This window comes from Rhinopithecus roxellana, chromosome 19 (assembly GCF_007565055.1).
Source record: "Rhinopithecus roxellana isolate Shanxi Qingling chromosome 19, ASM756505v1, whole genome shotgun sequence".
Classification (NCBI taxonomy): domain Eukaryota; kingdom Metazoa; phylum Chordata; class Mammalia; order Primates; family Cercopithecidae; genus Rhinopithecus; species Rhinopithecus roxellana.
In genome coordinates, this window is record NC_044567.1 from 45,440,425 (window position 1) to 45,452,566 (window position 12,142).

The following is a 12,142-nucleotide window of genomic DNA, read 5'->3' on the forward strand; positions in this document are numbered from 1 at the left end:
TACTAAATTTTTTCCTATGCTTTTCTGTGTGCCAGACTCCACGGCCACATATTACTTCTTTATTAAAGTTTTATGGCCGGGCGTGGTGGCTCAAGCCTGTAATCCCAGCACTTTGGGAGGCCGAGACGGGTGGATCATGAGGTCAGGAGATCGAGACCATCCTGGCTAACACGGTGAAACCCCGTCTCTACTAAAAAAATACAAAAAACTAGCCGGGCGAGGTGGCGGGCGCCTGTAGTCCCAGCTACTCTGGAGGCTGAGGCAGGAGAATGGCGTAAACCCGGGAGGCGGAGCTTGCAGTGAGCTGAGATCTGGCCACTGCACTCCAGCCCGGGCGACAGAGCGAGACTCCGTCTCAAAAAAAAAATAAATAAAGTTTTATTTAGTGACTCTAAACTACATCACTTTTATCTTCACCTATTTCCTCCTTGCAGTTTTCTATTTCTAGCTGCAGAGTTTCTTCAAGATTTTCTTTTAAACACTGTTCTGCTTGGATCTGCTCCTTTAGGAAAAGTATCTCAGCCTTCAGCTTTTCTTCTACGTGGTCTGCTGCTGTCCGCACATTAATGATGTCCTCGCGGTATTTTAATACCAATTCCCGCAGTGCCTGGATTCAAGAAACAAATGATTATTGGGTTTGTGAGAGTGAAAAGAAATAAAGAAGCTAAAGGTTTTCTATAACCAGAATCTCAGATGTTGTTTTAATGGTTCAAAAATTAAGACTTTGACCATTAAGCCACTTAGAGCTTCAGGACAGATGCCATGTCAGGTTAACATTCATTATGTTATAGAAAAGACATTTCTGGCCACGTCGTATCTTCTGAGCCACATACTCTTCCCTCAAAACTGTTTCGTAAGCGGAAAAATAAAAAGGTTAAGTGACTTACAATATGCCATTCAATTGAAATAATACCTTAGAATCCTCTACTATTACTTGCAGAAATTTGTGAGGCATTAGGAAATGAAGACAAAACTCAGTAGCAAGTTCCTACTCAGTAGCAAGTGTGAACCAAGAGGATAAGGTTTACTTACTTATTCATTCATTCAGACATTTACTGAACATCTACCACAGGCAAAGTACTACCTTAGGCCAGAGGTAAATAATGGCAAAGACGGCTTTCTAAGGTGGTAAGCTGTTTTTCTGTAATAAATTCAGTACATAATTTGTTTTGTTTTTCTTCCTAAATTTTAGTTCTGTCTTCTTTTAGAAAGCCTTTCAGTTATAACCTAAAGCAACTCTAAAGTAAAAACGGGATTTTCATATAAAAATATATATAAAACAGTTTTAAAAATTTCGTAAGATTTATTACTGAGGCAGGTCCAAGAATCAAGGCTTACACACTGACTACATTCTTCAAAGATTCTTGGAACTTTTTTTTTCTGGAGACAGGATCTTAAGCTCTGTCACCCAGACTGGAGTATGGAGTGCAATAGCATAATCCTATCTCACCACAGACTCAAACTCCTGGGCTCAAGCCATCCTCCTGCCTCAGCCTCCCAAGTAGCTAGGATTATAGGCACATGCATGCCACTATGCCCAGCTAATTTTCTTATTTTTTGTAGAGACACAGTCTCACTATATTGCCCAGGTTGGTCTCAAAACTCCTGGGCTCAAGCAAAACTCCCACTTCAACCTCCCAATGTGCTGGGATTACAGGCAAGTATCACTGTGCCCGGCCTGGATTCTTGGAACATTTTTAAATCTAGACTAGCAGGCAGTGACTCACACCTGCAATCCCAGCACTTTGAGAGGCCCAGGCAGGCGGATCACTTGAGATCAGGAGTTCAAGACCAGCCTGGCCAACACGGCAAAACTCCATCTCTACTAAAAATACAAAAAAAGGCCAGGCACGGTGGCTCCATGCCCTCTAATCCCAGCACATTGGGAGGCCAAGACAGGCAGATCACGAGGTCAGGAGTTCAAGACCAGCCTAGCCAATATGGTGAAACCCCATCTCTACTAAAAAATATTTTTAAAAATTAGCTAGGCACAGTGGCACGCACCTGTTGTGCCAGTACTTGGGAGGCTGAGGCAGGAGAATCGCTTGAACCCGGGAGGCGGAGGTTGCAGTGAGCCTAGGTTGTTCCACTGCACTCCAGCCTGGGTGACAGAGTGAGACTCCCTCTCAAAAAAATAAAATAAAATAAAAAATACAAAAACAAATTAGCCCAGCGTGCTGGCACATGCCTGTAATCCCAGCTATTCGGGAGGCTGAGGCAGGAGAATCACTTGAACCCAGGAGGCAGAGGTTTCAGTGAGCCAAGATTGTGCCATTGCACTTCAGCCTGGGCGACAGAATGAAACTGTGTCTCAAAAAATTAAAAATAAAGCTTGGATAAAGTTAAGGAGACAATTATGAATGTCTCTGGGAAATCGGTTTTGTAGCCCAGGTTTACCCAACCACAGAAGAATGTAAGTGACCAAAAGTGTCATCTTTGGCCGGGCATGGTGGCTCACTTGAGGTCAGGAGCTCAAGACCAGGCTGGCAAACATGGTGAAACCCCGTCTATACTATAAATGCAAAAAAATTAGCCAGGCGTGGTGGTGGGCGCTTGTTATCCCAGCTACTGGGGAGGCTGAGGCAGGAGAATCGTTTAAACCCGTGAGGCAGAGGTTGCAGTGAGCAGAGATCATGCCGTTGCACTCCAGCCTGGGCGACAGATAGTATCTGTCTCAAAAAGAAACAAAAGTGTCATCTTTATGGACAGAATGATGGTGAGTGTGGTATAACCTTTCAAGTATCAGACACAAAAGCAAACATCATAAGCAGCCAGCATGGTGACCTCTTCAAACGTTTAATTTTTGTGGGACTCTCAATATGGTCCCACAAAAATAACTTACAGATCTTGAAAACATTAGGCTACGTGAAAGAAGATGTACACAAAAGACCACATACTGTATGATTCTATTCATAGGAAAGTCCAGAATAGGGAAACCTATAGAGGCAGAAAGTAGACTAGCAGTTGCTTAAGGTTAGGGGAGGAGGAGGAATAAGGATGGAAGCGAAAGGGTGAAGTGTTACTTTTTCTTTTGTGTGTGTGTGTTTGTGTGTGTTTTTAGCTGGTGTACTCGGGTCACAAGGAGTTACTTTCTGAGGTGATGAACGTGTTCTACAATTGATTGTGATGATGGTTGCACACATCTGTGAGTACAGCAAAAACCACTGAATGGTACATCAAACGGCTGGATGGCCATGTGAATTATATCTCAATAAAGCTGTTCACATAAAGAACATACAGCCAATTCCGAAAATGTACTTGTTGACATTTTGGATCACGTGGAAAGTAAGTTACCTCTGTAGTGTCTGGGAGGATGAAGTCTTCGGCTTGCTGTAGTGACACATGCAAGCTGTGCTTTCCCTGGAGACTGTCATTATCTTTCTGTAACCTCACCAGCTCTTCTGAAACCTGTTCCCGTGACTGCATCAGCACTGCCTAAAATAGAAGGAGACACTAATCACAGCCAGAAAGGTAGATCCGGTCTGGTAATAGCTACACCAGAGAAAAACAAGACCAAACTAAAGTAGTGCTGAGGATGGACGGGGTATGGTGAAGTTCTGCTAGACTTAGAAAAAGCAGTGCAGAAATTTTCTGATTTACAGCACATATTCCACAAGAAGACAGGCAAAGAAGCAAGTATCTGAGGCTCATTCTCCATTGTTCCTACAAACCGCTTAAAAATACTATCTTCTGGTTGGGCGCGGTGGCTCACACCTGCAATCCCAGCACTTTGGGAGGCTGAGGTGGGTGGACTGCCTGAGATCACAAGTTTGAGACCAGCCTGGGCAAAACAGTGAAACTCCGTCTCTACTAAAATACAAAAAGTTAGCTGGGCATAGTGGCGTGTGCCTGTATTCCCAGCAAGTAGGGATTGGTTGAGGCAGGAGATTTGCTTGAACCCAGGAGGCAGAGGGTGCAGTGAGCCGAGATTGCGCCATTGCACTCCAGCCTGGGCGACAAAGCGAGACTCCATCTCAAAAAAGAAATTAATTAATTAATAGTAATATTTTCCCTCCATATCCCTGTACTACAGAAGGACCAGGATCTCTAGTTCAATGGAAGTGGCTGACACCATCAAGACCTGTATCAGACAGAGCATGTGCTCTAAGACAACTCCTATTTTCTCGTGGCATGCATTCAACAGAAAGGAGGGAGAAACCAAGAGCAGTGTCTTCATTTCCCGTCATGTATACATCTGTTCAGGCTCAGGATCACTGTGAATGGCCCAGCAGGCCCAGATACTGGAAGTCATCAAGAGGATCTAAGCTTGGGAATCACAGAGCACTCGAGAAGCGTATTCTTTTTTTTTTTTTTGAAACAGTCTCACTCTGTCGCCCAGGCTGGAGTGCAGTGGTGTGAGCTCAGCTCACTGCAACCTCCACCTCCCAAGTCCTGGTTCAAGCAATTCTCCTGCCTCAGCCTCCCAAGTAGCTGGAATTAGAGGCACGCACCACCACGCCCAGCTAAATTTTTTGTATTTTTAGTAGAGATGGGGTTTAACCATGTTGGCCAGGCTGGTCTTGAACTCCTGACCTCGTGATCTGCCCACCTCGGCCTCCCAAAGGGCTGGGATCACAGGCGTGAGCCACCACACCCGGCCAGAGAAGCTTATTCTTAAAATCGGACACACTCCCACTTCTGCTTGTTGATGTATAAAACAATTTTAGGCATTTCATATTATTTGCATCAATATAAAAGTTATTCCAGCAAATCCGAGTATAAGACAAAGCTCTCGGAAAGCATGTGGCTCCTGCTACTCGGTAATGCCAGGTCACTTACCTTAAGGGCACACATACATGTAGATTATGCTCTCATACAATATTTATTTTGCAGCTACTACTCTATGCCAGGTGTTTTGCTGCCCACAGGAAATACAGAGATAAAAGACAAAGACTTTGCCCTGGAGAAGCTCATGGTCCAATAGAGGAGAAAGACAAGTAAACCAAAAACTATAATACCATAAACTGCTATGACAGAGACTGGGTACTGCAGTGATAAAAGGCCAAAGAGGTACCTAATTTGGGGCAGGAAACTGGGGAGAGAGTTAAAGAGCACTTCCCAGAGGAGGTGATGACTGAGCTGCATCCTGAAGGACAAACAGGCCACAGACAGGCAGTCCAGGCCATGCATATGCTCTGGCTAAATCCCACTCGCTGTTACTGTCTTCAGACTAGAATCCACTGTACTTTATGATCACTTTCAACCCATTTACAACAAAGTATCAGCATCCCACCACCTTGTGGATATGAAAGAAGGGAAAAAAGAATATGTATATATTTGCTTGTTTTTGTAAAGAGAAAAACAGAAAGATAAGCCGAAAATAAATTAAAATGATTACGTACGAGAGTGGGTGGAAATGGGGTAAAAAGGATAGGGAATGGAAATGGAGCATTTATTTTTACACTTTTGATTATGAACCATATTGCATATTCAAAATATAAATCAAAAAATAAAAATCAAATATGAAAATGTAATATAAAGAGAAACAAATGGAGCTAACGATATGTCAGATTCCTAATACAACCACAGAGAGAACAACTAACATTTGCACACAGTACTTAGACTGTAAACCCTTATCTGAGATACAGTCTACGGGCAGAAAGAACTCCAAAGAAATGGTGACCTTTCCTTAGTAGATTTGCTGCTGGTAGCAATATTGATTCTGGAACTATTTTGCCCCCACCTTAAGCAAGTGATCAAATTTAACATCCCCAGTAACGGAAGCACCCATCATTAACGTGCCTCATGATGTTAGGAACCTCCCATGGAACCATTTCATCTATGCAGTATCCGTGCCAAGATGTCTAACTTGAATCAAATCACAAGGAGATAATCAGACAAATGAATTCTACAAGACAGCTGGACTAAAACAAAGCAATCAGCCTGGATTCTTAAAAATAAAAAAAGAGTGGGAGCCTGTTCTAGATGAAAAGTGACTAAGGCGACATGACAACAAGATGAAATTATGTGATCATTGATTGGTTCCTGGATCAAAATATAGAAAATATAAAAAGGAAAACCACCACTAAAAAATAATCAAGGACTTATTGGGACAACTGGTTAAATTTTAAGGATGTAATCATAGTACTGTAGCGATGCAGAACAACTCTTTGTTTTAGGAAATACATACTAAAATACTTACGACTGTCATATCTACAATAACTCCAAATAGTCCAGCAAAAAACACAAACCAAGACATACATACATACACATCATATACCTACAAACATACACAGAAAGACTAAGAACAAGCGCAAGCATGCACTAAGGTGGTGAGTGTCTCTTACTCATGGTAATTTCAACAAAATGGTCATGTATTAGAGTTCATAGGACCTCAACCTTAATTTCAACAATTCTCCAGTGTCACTCACACACATTCGTTTTAAGTGAAACCAGCTTGAAAAGTGTCTGCAAAGGGTCATGGGTTTTAAAAGACAAGAAGGAGGCCGGGCGCAGTGGCTCATGCCTGTAATCCCAGCACTTTGGGAGGCCAGTGCGGGTGGATCACCTGAGGTCAGGAGTTTGAGACCAGCCCGACCAACATGGAGAAACCCCGTCTCTACTAAAAATACAAAATTAGCCGGGCATGGTGTTGCGCGCCTGTAATCCCAGCTACTCGGGAGGCTGAGGCAGGAGAATCGCTTGAACCCGGGAGAAGGAGATCAGGCCATTGCACTCTAGCCTAGGCAACAAGAGCAAAACTCCATCTCAAATAAAAAAACAGACAAGAAGGAAAAAGACGCAAGGGGACAAAGGAGTGTAGGAGGCTCACCACTATGAAACTGTCAGTATTTAACAATGATTTTTACGCCAGTGTTATTATTTTGTATTGTCTAATTAGAGAAAACATATGAAACTATGGGTCAATGATTAGGATGAGATGCTTCCCTACAGACCAGGTTGAAGATTTAGGGATCAGTTCATAGGCCATTCAGATACTGACCTAATGCCAATTAAAAACATTCAATGACCATTCCACCCAAGGCTTTTTTTTTAAAAAAAAACTGTCATCCCCGGGTAAGCATCAGCTTTGGAGAATCACCCCAGCAGGGCCATCTCTAATTTAGTTGGAGGCATGAGATGTAGGCTCCAACTTTGAGAAAAGGAAAAACAAAGCAAATGTAGCCAGACTGCTAAGGAGGGAGGCCAAGCCTGGGGAACTATCCGCAAAGACTCTAGCCAGCCCTTGCTCCTAACACTTTGCTCCCATCCCTCTCAGAACAGATGGCCTTCTGGAAGTTCCCCAGCACCACAGCAGTTACATGTTTTTTTCATAACCCCTGTGAAACTAATAAGGTTTTTTTGTTTTGTTTTGTTTTTGTTTTTTCTCAGACAGAGTCTTGCTGTGTCACCCAAGCTGGAGTGCAATGGTGCGATCTCGGCTCACTGCAACTTCAGCCTCCCAGGTTCAAGCACTTCTGCCTCAGCCTCCCGAGTAGCTGGAACTACAGGCACCCACCACCACACCTGGCTAATTTTTTGTACTTTTAGTAGAGATGGGGTTTCTCCACCAGGTTAGACAGGATGGTCTCAATCTCCTGACCTTGTGATCCATCCGCCTCGGCCTCCCAATGTGCTGGGATTACAGGCGTGAGCCACTGTGCCCAGCCCTAATAAGGTTATTCTAAATAAATTAGCCATCCAGGAAAATCACAAAATGACTGGTCAAAAGCTGTACCGGCTAGGGCTCTCAGACATGCAATTTTTTAGCTTGGTCAGGAGTTGGAATTTTAGCTAGGTCAGGAGTTGGAATTAAAAATTAAATGTAGGTCCATAGTTTATTCTGTTTAGGTTTCCCAAACAGAAAAATAAGTTAAACGATGAGAAACATTTTTGTTTGGCCAGAAAGTAGGTTTAAAAAAGGAATAATGTCTTTACAATATTTTGTCCATTATTAATGTTTTACAGTCCCAGGAGAAGACAACAGTAACTACTTTGGACAGGATGATAAATTCCTATCAAAGATGATGTCAAGATAGAACAAAAAAGGAATATATGTAACATACTTATCATTTACTTAAAAGTAAACTTACCATCTGTTCCTGAACATCCCTCTTTGCCTGGGAAAATCCCTGTTGTAACTCTTCAAGTAAGATCTCGGATGCTTGGGCTCTTAGGACAAGTGCAGAGATCTTTAAAAAAACACATGCATAGAAATATAGTTAGGAAATTGGTTATTCTGAAACTAACTCTTCCATCTTCTAAGTATTTAGTGTCTGGAATTGACATTTTATTGGTTCATGGTAACCACTCACCATCATCCAACAGCTACGTGCACATCTGCTGTGTGCAAAGCCTTGGTCTTAGATAACACAAGGCAGTGCCAAAGCCCGAGTCACATGCAGCCACACAGTAACAGAGAGCATTCTATGGGTGTCTAGGCAGATATTAACTCGTGACCTAGTTGGAGCTATGTTTAAAGATGTTTAAAAAAAAAAATCAGGCTGGGTGCAGTGGCTTACACCTGTAATCCCAACACTTTGGGAGGCTGAGGCGGGCAGATCACCTGAGGTCAGGAGTTCGACGCCAGCCTGGCCTGCATGGTAAAACCCCATCTCTACTAAAAATTTAAAAAATTAGCTGGGTGTGGTGGCGGGCGCCTGTATTCCCAGCTACTCGGGAGGCTGAGGCAGAATTGCTTGAACTTGGAAGGCAGAGGTTACAGTGAACCCAGAATGTGCCCTCACACTCCAGCCTGGGCGACAAGTGCGAAATTCTGTCTTGGGTTTCAAAAAAAAAAAAGAAAATTTTATTTCACATAAATCAGTGTAGAATTTGGCACAAAAAATAGACAGACAAACTGAACAGAACATAGTTCTGAAACTAATCCACACAGAGCAATGGGGGAAAGGTGGATCTTTTCACCAAGTCATACAGAAATTGGCTATCCATACTTAAAAAAAAAAAAAAGTTTTACCCTTATCTACACTGTGTGTGTGTGTGTGTGTGTGTGTGTGTGTGTGTGTGTGTGTCTAAGTCAGTTCTAAAGGAATTTTAGATATAAATGTGAATAAAGCCTCTATAATACAGGATATCTTCATACCTCCATAGGAAAAGATTCCTTTTTAAAAAGGAGGAAAATCACAAACCATAAAGAAATGATTAACAAACTTGATTTTTTTTTTTTTTCTTTGAGACGGAGTTTCATTCTTGTTGCCCAGGCTGGAGCGATCTTGGCTCACGGCAACCTCCGCCTCCTGGGTTCAAGCGATTCTCCTGCCTCAGCCTCCTGAATGGCTGGAATTACAGGCATGCGCCAACACACTCGGCTAATTCTGTATATTTAGTAGAGACAGGGTTTCTCCATGTTGGTCAGGCTGGTCTTGAACTCCTGACCTCAGGTGATTCACCCACCTCGGTCTCCCAAAGTGCTAGAATTACAGGCGTGAGCCACTGCGCCCGCCCAAATTTGACATTATTAAGGACTTCTGTTCATGAAAAGACACCATTAACGAAGACATAAGCTACTGATGGGCCAGGTGCATGGCTCACACCTTTAATCCTACCACTTTGGGAGGCCAAAGCGAGTGGATCACTTGAGGTCAGGAGTTCAAGACCAGCCTGGTCAACAATGTGAAACCTACTAAAAATACAATAATTAGCCAGGTGTGGTGGTGAGTGCCTGTAATCCCAGCTACTCAGGAGGCTGAGGCAGGAAAACTGCTTGAACCCAGGAGACAGAGGTTGCAGTGAGCCGAGGTTGCGCCACTGTACTCCAGCCTGGGCGACAGAGATTCCATCTCAAAAACAAAACAAAAACAGCAAATACAAGCTACTGAGTAAAAGACATCTGCAATACTTATCAGCAAAAGATTCTAACAAGATTATATAAAGGACACCTAACAAATCAGTTTTTAAAGACCAAAAAAAAGTAAAATAAACAGACAACACAATAGAAAGATGAGGATAAGACTCGAGCAGGAATCTCTCACACACACAATATCCCAATGGCCAAGAAACATGAAAAATGCTAAATAACTTCAATGGTCATTAGAGAAATGCAAACTAAGCCACAATGAAATACCATTACACACCCACTGAAATGGCTGTAATTAGAATAACAAAACGACATTTTTTCAAGACCTTGGAACCACAGGAATGCTCATACATTGCTGGTGGAGGTTAAACTGGTGTAACCACTCTGGAAAACTATTTGGCATTTTGAACGTTTGTACCCAAGCATTCCGCCCCTAGTTACATATCCTGCAGAAACATGTCCACCACGCCCTATACAAAAATTTCAAAGGAACATTATTCATAGTATCCCAGAACTGGAAACAACTGAAATATCCATCAACATTAGTCTGGATAAATTGTGCTATATCCGTATAATGGTATGACTATTCAACAATGAAAATAAACAAACTTACTCCATGCATCATGAGTAGGAATAATACACTGTTGAACGGTAGAAGACAGATGCAGAATAACACAGACTGTATGGCTTCATTTTCTTTTTTTTTTTTTTTTTTGAGACGGAGTCTCGCTCTGTCGCCCGGGCTGGAGTGCAGTGGCCGGACCTCAGCTCACTGCAAGCTCCACCTCCTGGGTTTACGCCATTCTCCTGCCTCAGCCTCCGAAGTAGCTGGGACTACAGGCGCCCGCCACCTCGCCCGGCTAGTTTTTTGTATTTTTAGTAGAGACGGGGTTTCACCATGTTAGCCAGGATGGTCTCGATCTCCTGACCTCGTGATCCACCCGTCTCGGCCTCCCAAAGTGCTGGGATTACAGGCTTGAGCCACCGCGCCCGGCCTGTATGGCTTCATTTTCTAAAGTTGAAGCACAGGTTAATCTGATGGTGTTACAAGTTAGGACAGTGGCTGCCTGTCGGGAAGGAGCTGTAAGTGCGGGGAAAGTGAGGGCTTCTGGGGACTGGCTAATATTCTATTGCTTGATCTCAATGGTGGTTACGCAGATGTTGGTTCTGGTATGTTTGGTGTATCTGTACGTGCTATTTTTTTTTTTCATGTTGCTATACTTTTACAAAGTTTAAAAGAAAATAATTAGTATCTTGGTCAGCAAGTTTCCAGTGCAGCAGGAAAACCTAACTAATACAAACTAAAAAGGAAAGGAGAATCAGAGCCTCCTGGCGTTTACTGACCAATTATTTCAAAAGTTATTCTTTAAAAATCTGTAGAACAGATATCACAGAATGATCAGTAAGAAATCGTTTTACCTGAGGGAAAATAAAACTGCCAAATCTTCAAGGCAAAAGAAACATGACTATATTTTTTGAATCTTTCATTTAAATAACCCAGTCATCCCTCATGGGCCACACTCTAAAAACCCTCCCTTACCTGGTGACTCGAATCTTCGCTACTTTGCTTTATGAAGTCTTCCAGCTCCTGCTTATCTTTCATTGTCTTCTCTAACTGGTCATTAGCTTGCCTTAGCATCAGCTGCAGTTTTTTCACCTATATCATTTTAAAAGTCAATCAGAAAGAAAAACCAGAATCCTTTTAAAAATTTTTCAAAAAAAAAATCTAACTGCAGAACTAAAAATATATATATATGTCTTTTTCTGGGAAACACCATAGATTTTTTAATTCAGACAGAAATTAGATAAATGACCTCAAGAGACAACTACTGTGCTTTACAGTCAAATCATTTTTCACACACGTCTCATCTGAAAACATCTGCTTCTCCCCTAGACCCTCCAGGCCATGACACTGTTCCCCCTAACTAGAGTGTATCCTCTGTCTCCGGGCTACAATCCACACTAACACCAGAAATTGTGAAAAAAGTGAAATAATATAATTTCCCTACTTAAAACTCTAAATGCCTCTCAAAGTCTTCAGGGTAAATTTTTTTTTTTTTTTTTTTTTTTTGAGACAGTCTCTCGCTCTGCAGTCTCAGCTCACTGCAACCTCCACCTCCTGAATTCAAGGGATTCTCCTGCCTTAGCCTCCCGAGTAGCTGGGATTACAGGCACGCACCACCACACCTGGCTAATTTTGCATTTTTAGTAGAGATGGGGTTTCTCCATGTTGGCCAGGCTGGTCTTGAACTCCCAACCTCAGGTGATCCGCCCACCTTGGTCTCTGAAAGTGCTGGGATTACAGGCGTGAGCCACTGCACCCAGCTTCAGGGTAAAATTTAAATCTCTTCAGTCATCACCGCTCCCATCACGGTCTTTGTAGTT

The 12,142-nt window shown here is 42.6% G+C and overlaps 1 protein-coding gene across 3 annotated transcripts in view; it reads right to left on the reverse strand.

Annotated features, from left to right (window-relative positions):
• Positions 1 to 12,142, reverse strand: part of RABEP1 (rabaptin, RAB GTPase binding effector protein 1) — a 113,623-nt gene that overhangs the window by 8,415 nt on the left and 93,066 nt on the right. For all 3 annotated transcript variants that reach the window (XM_010355845.2, XM_030923324.1, XM_030923325.1), the window contains 4 exons: positions 11,298 to 11,414; positions 8,034 to 8,132; positions 3,295 to 3,435; positions 418 to 607 (listed from right to left, as the gene is read on the reverse strand). In XM_010355845.2, coding sequence (XP_010354147.1) covers positions 418 to 607; positions 3,295 to 3,435; positions 8,034 to 8,132; positions 11,298 to 11,414 — 547 coding nt within the window. The remainder of the gene's footprint in view (positions 1 to 417; positions 608 to 3,294; positions 3,436 to 8,033; positions 8,133 to 11,297; positions 11,415 to 12,142) is intronic.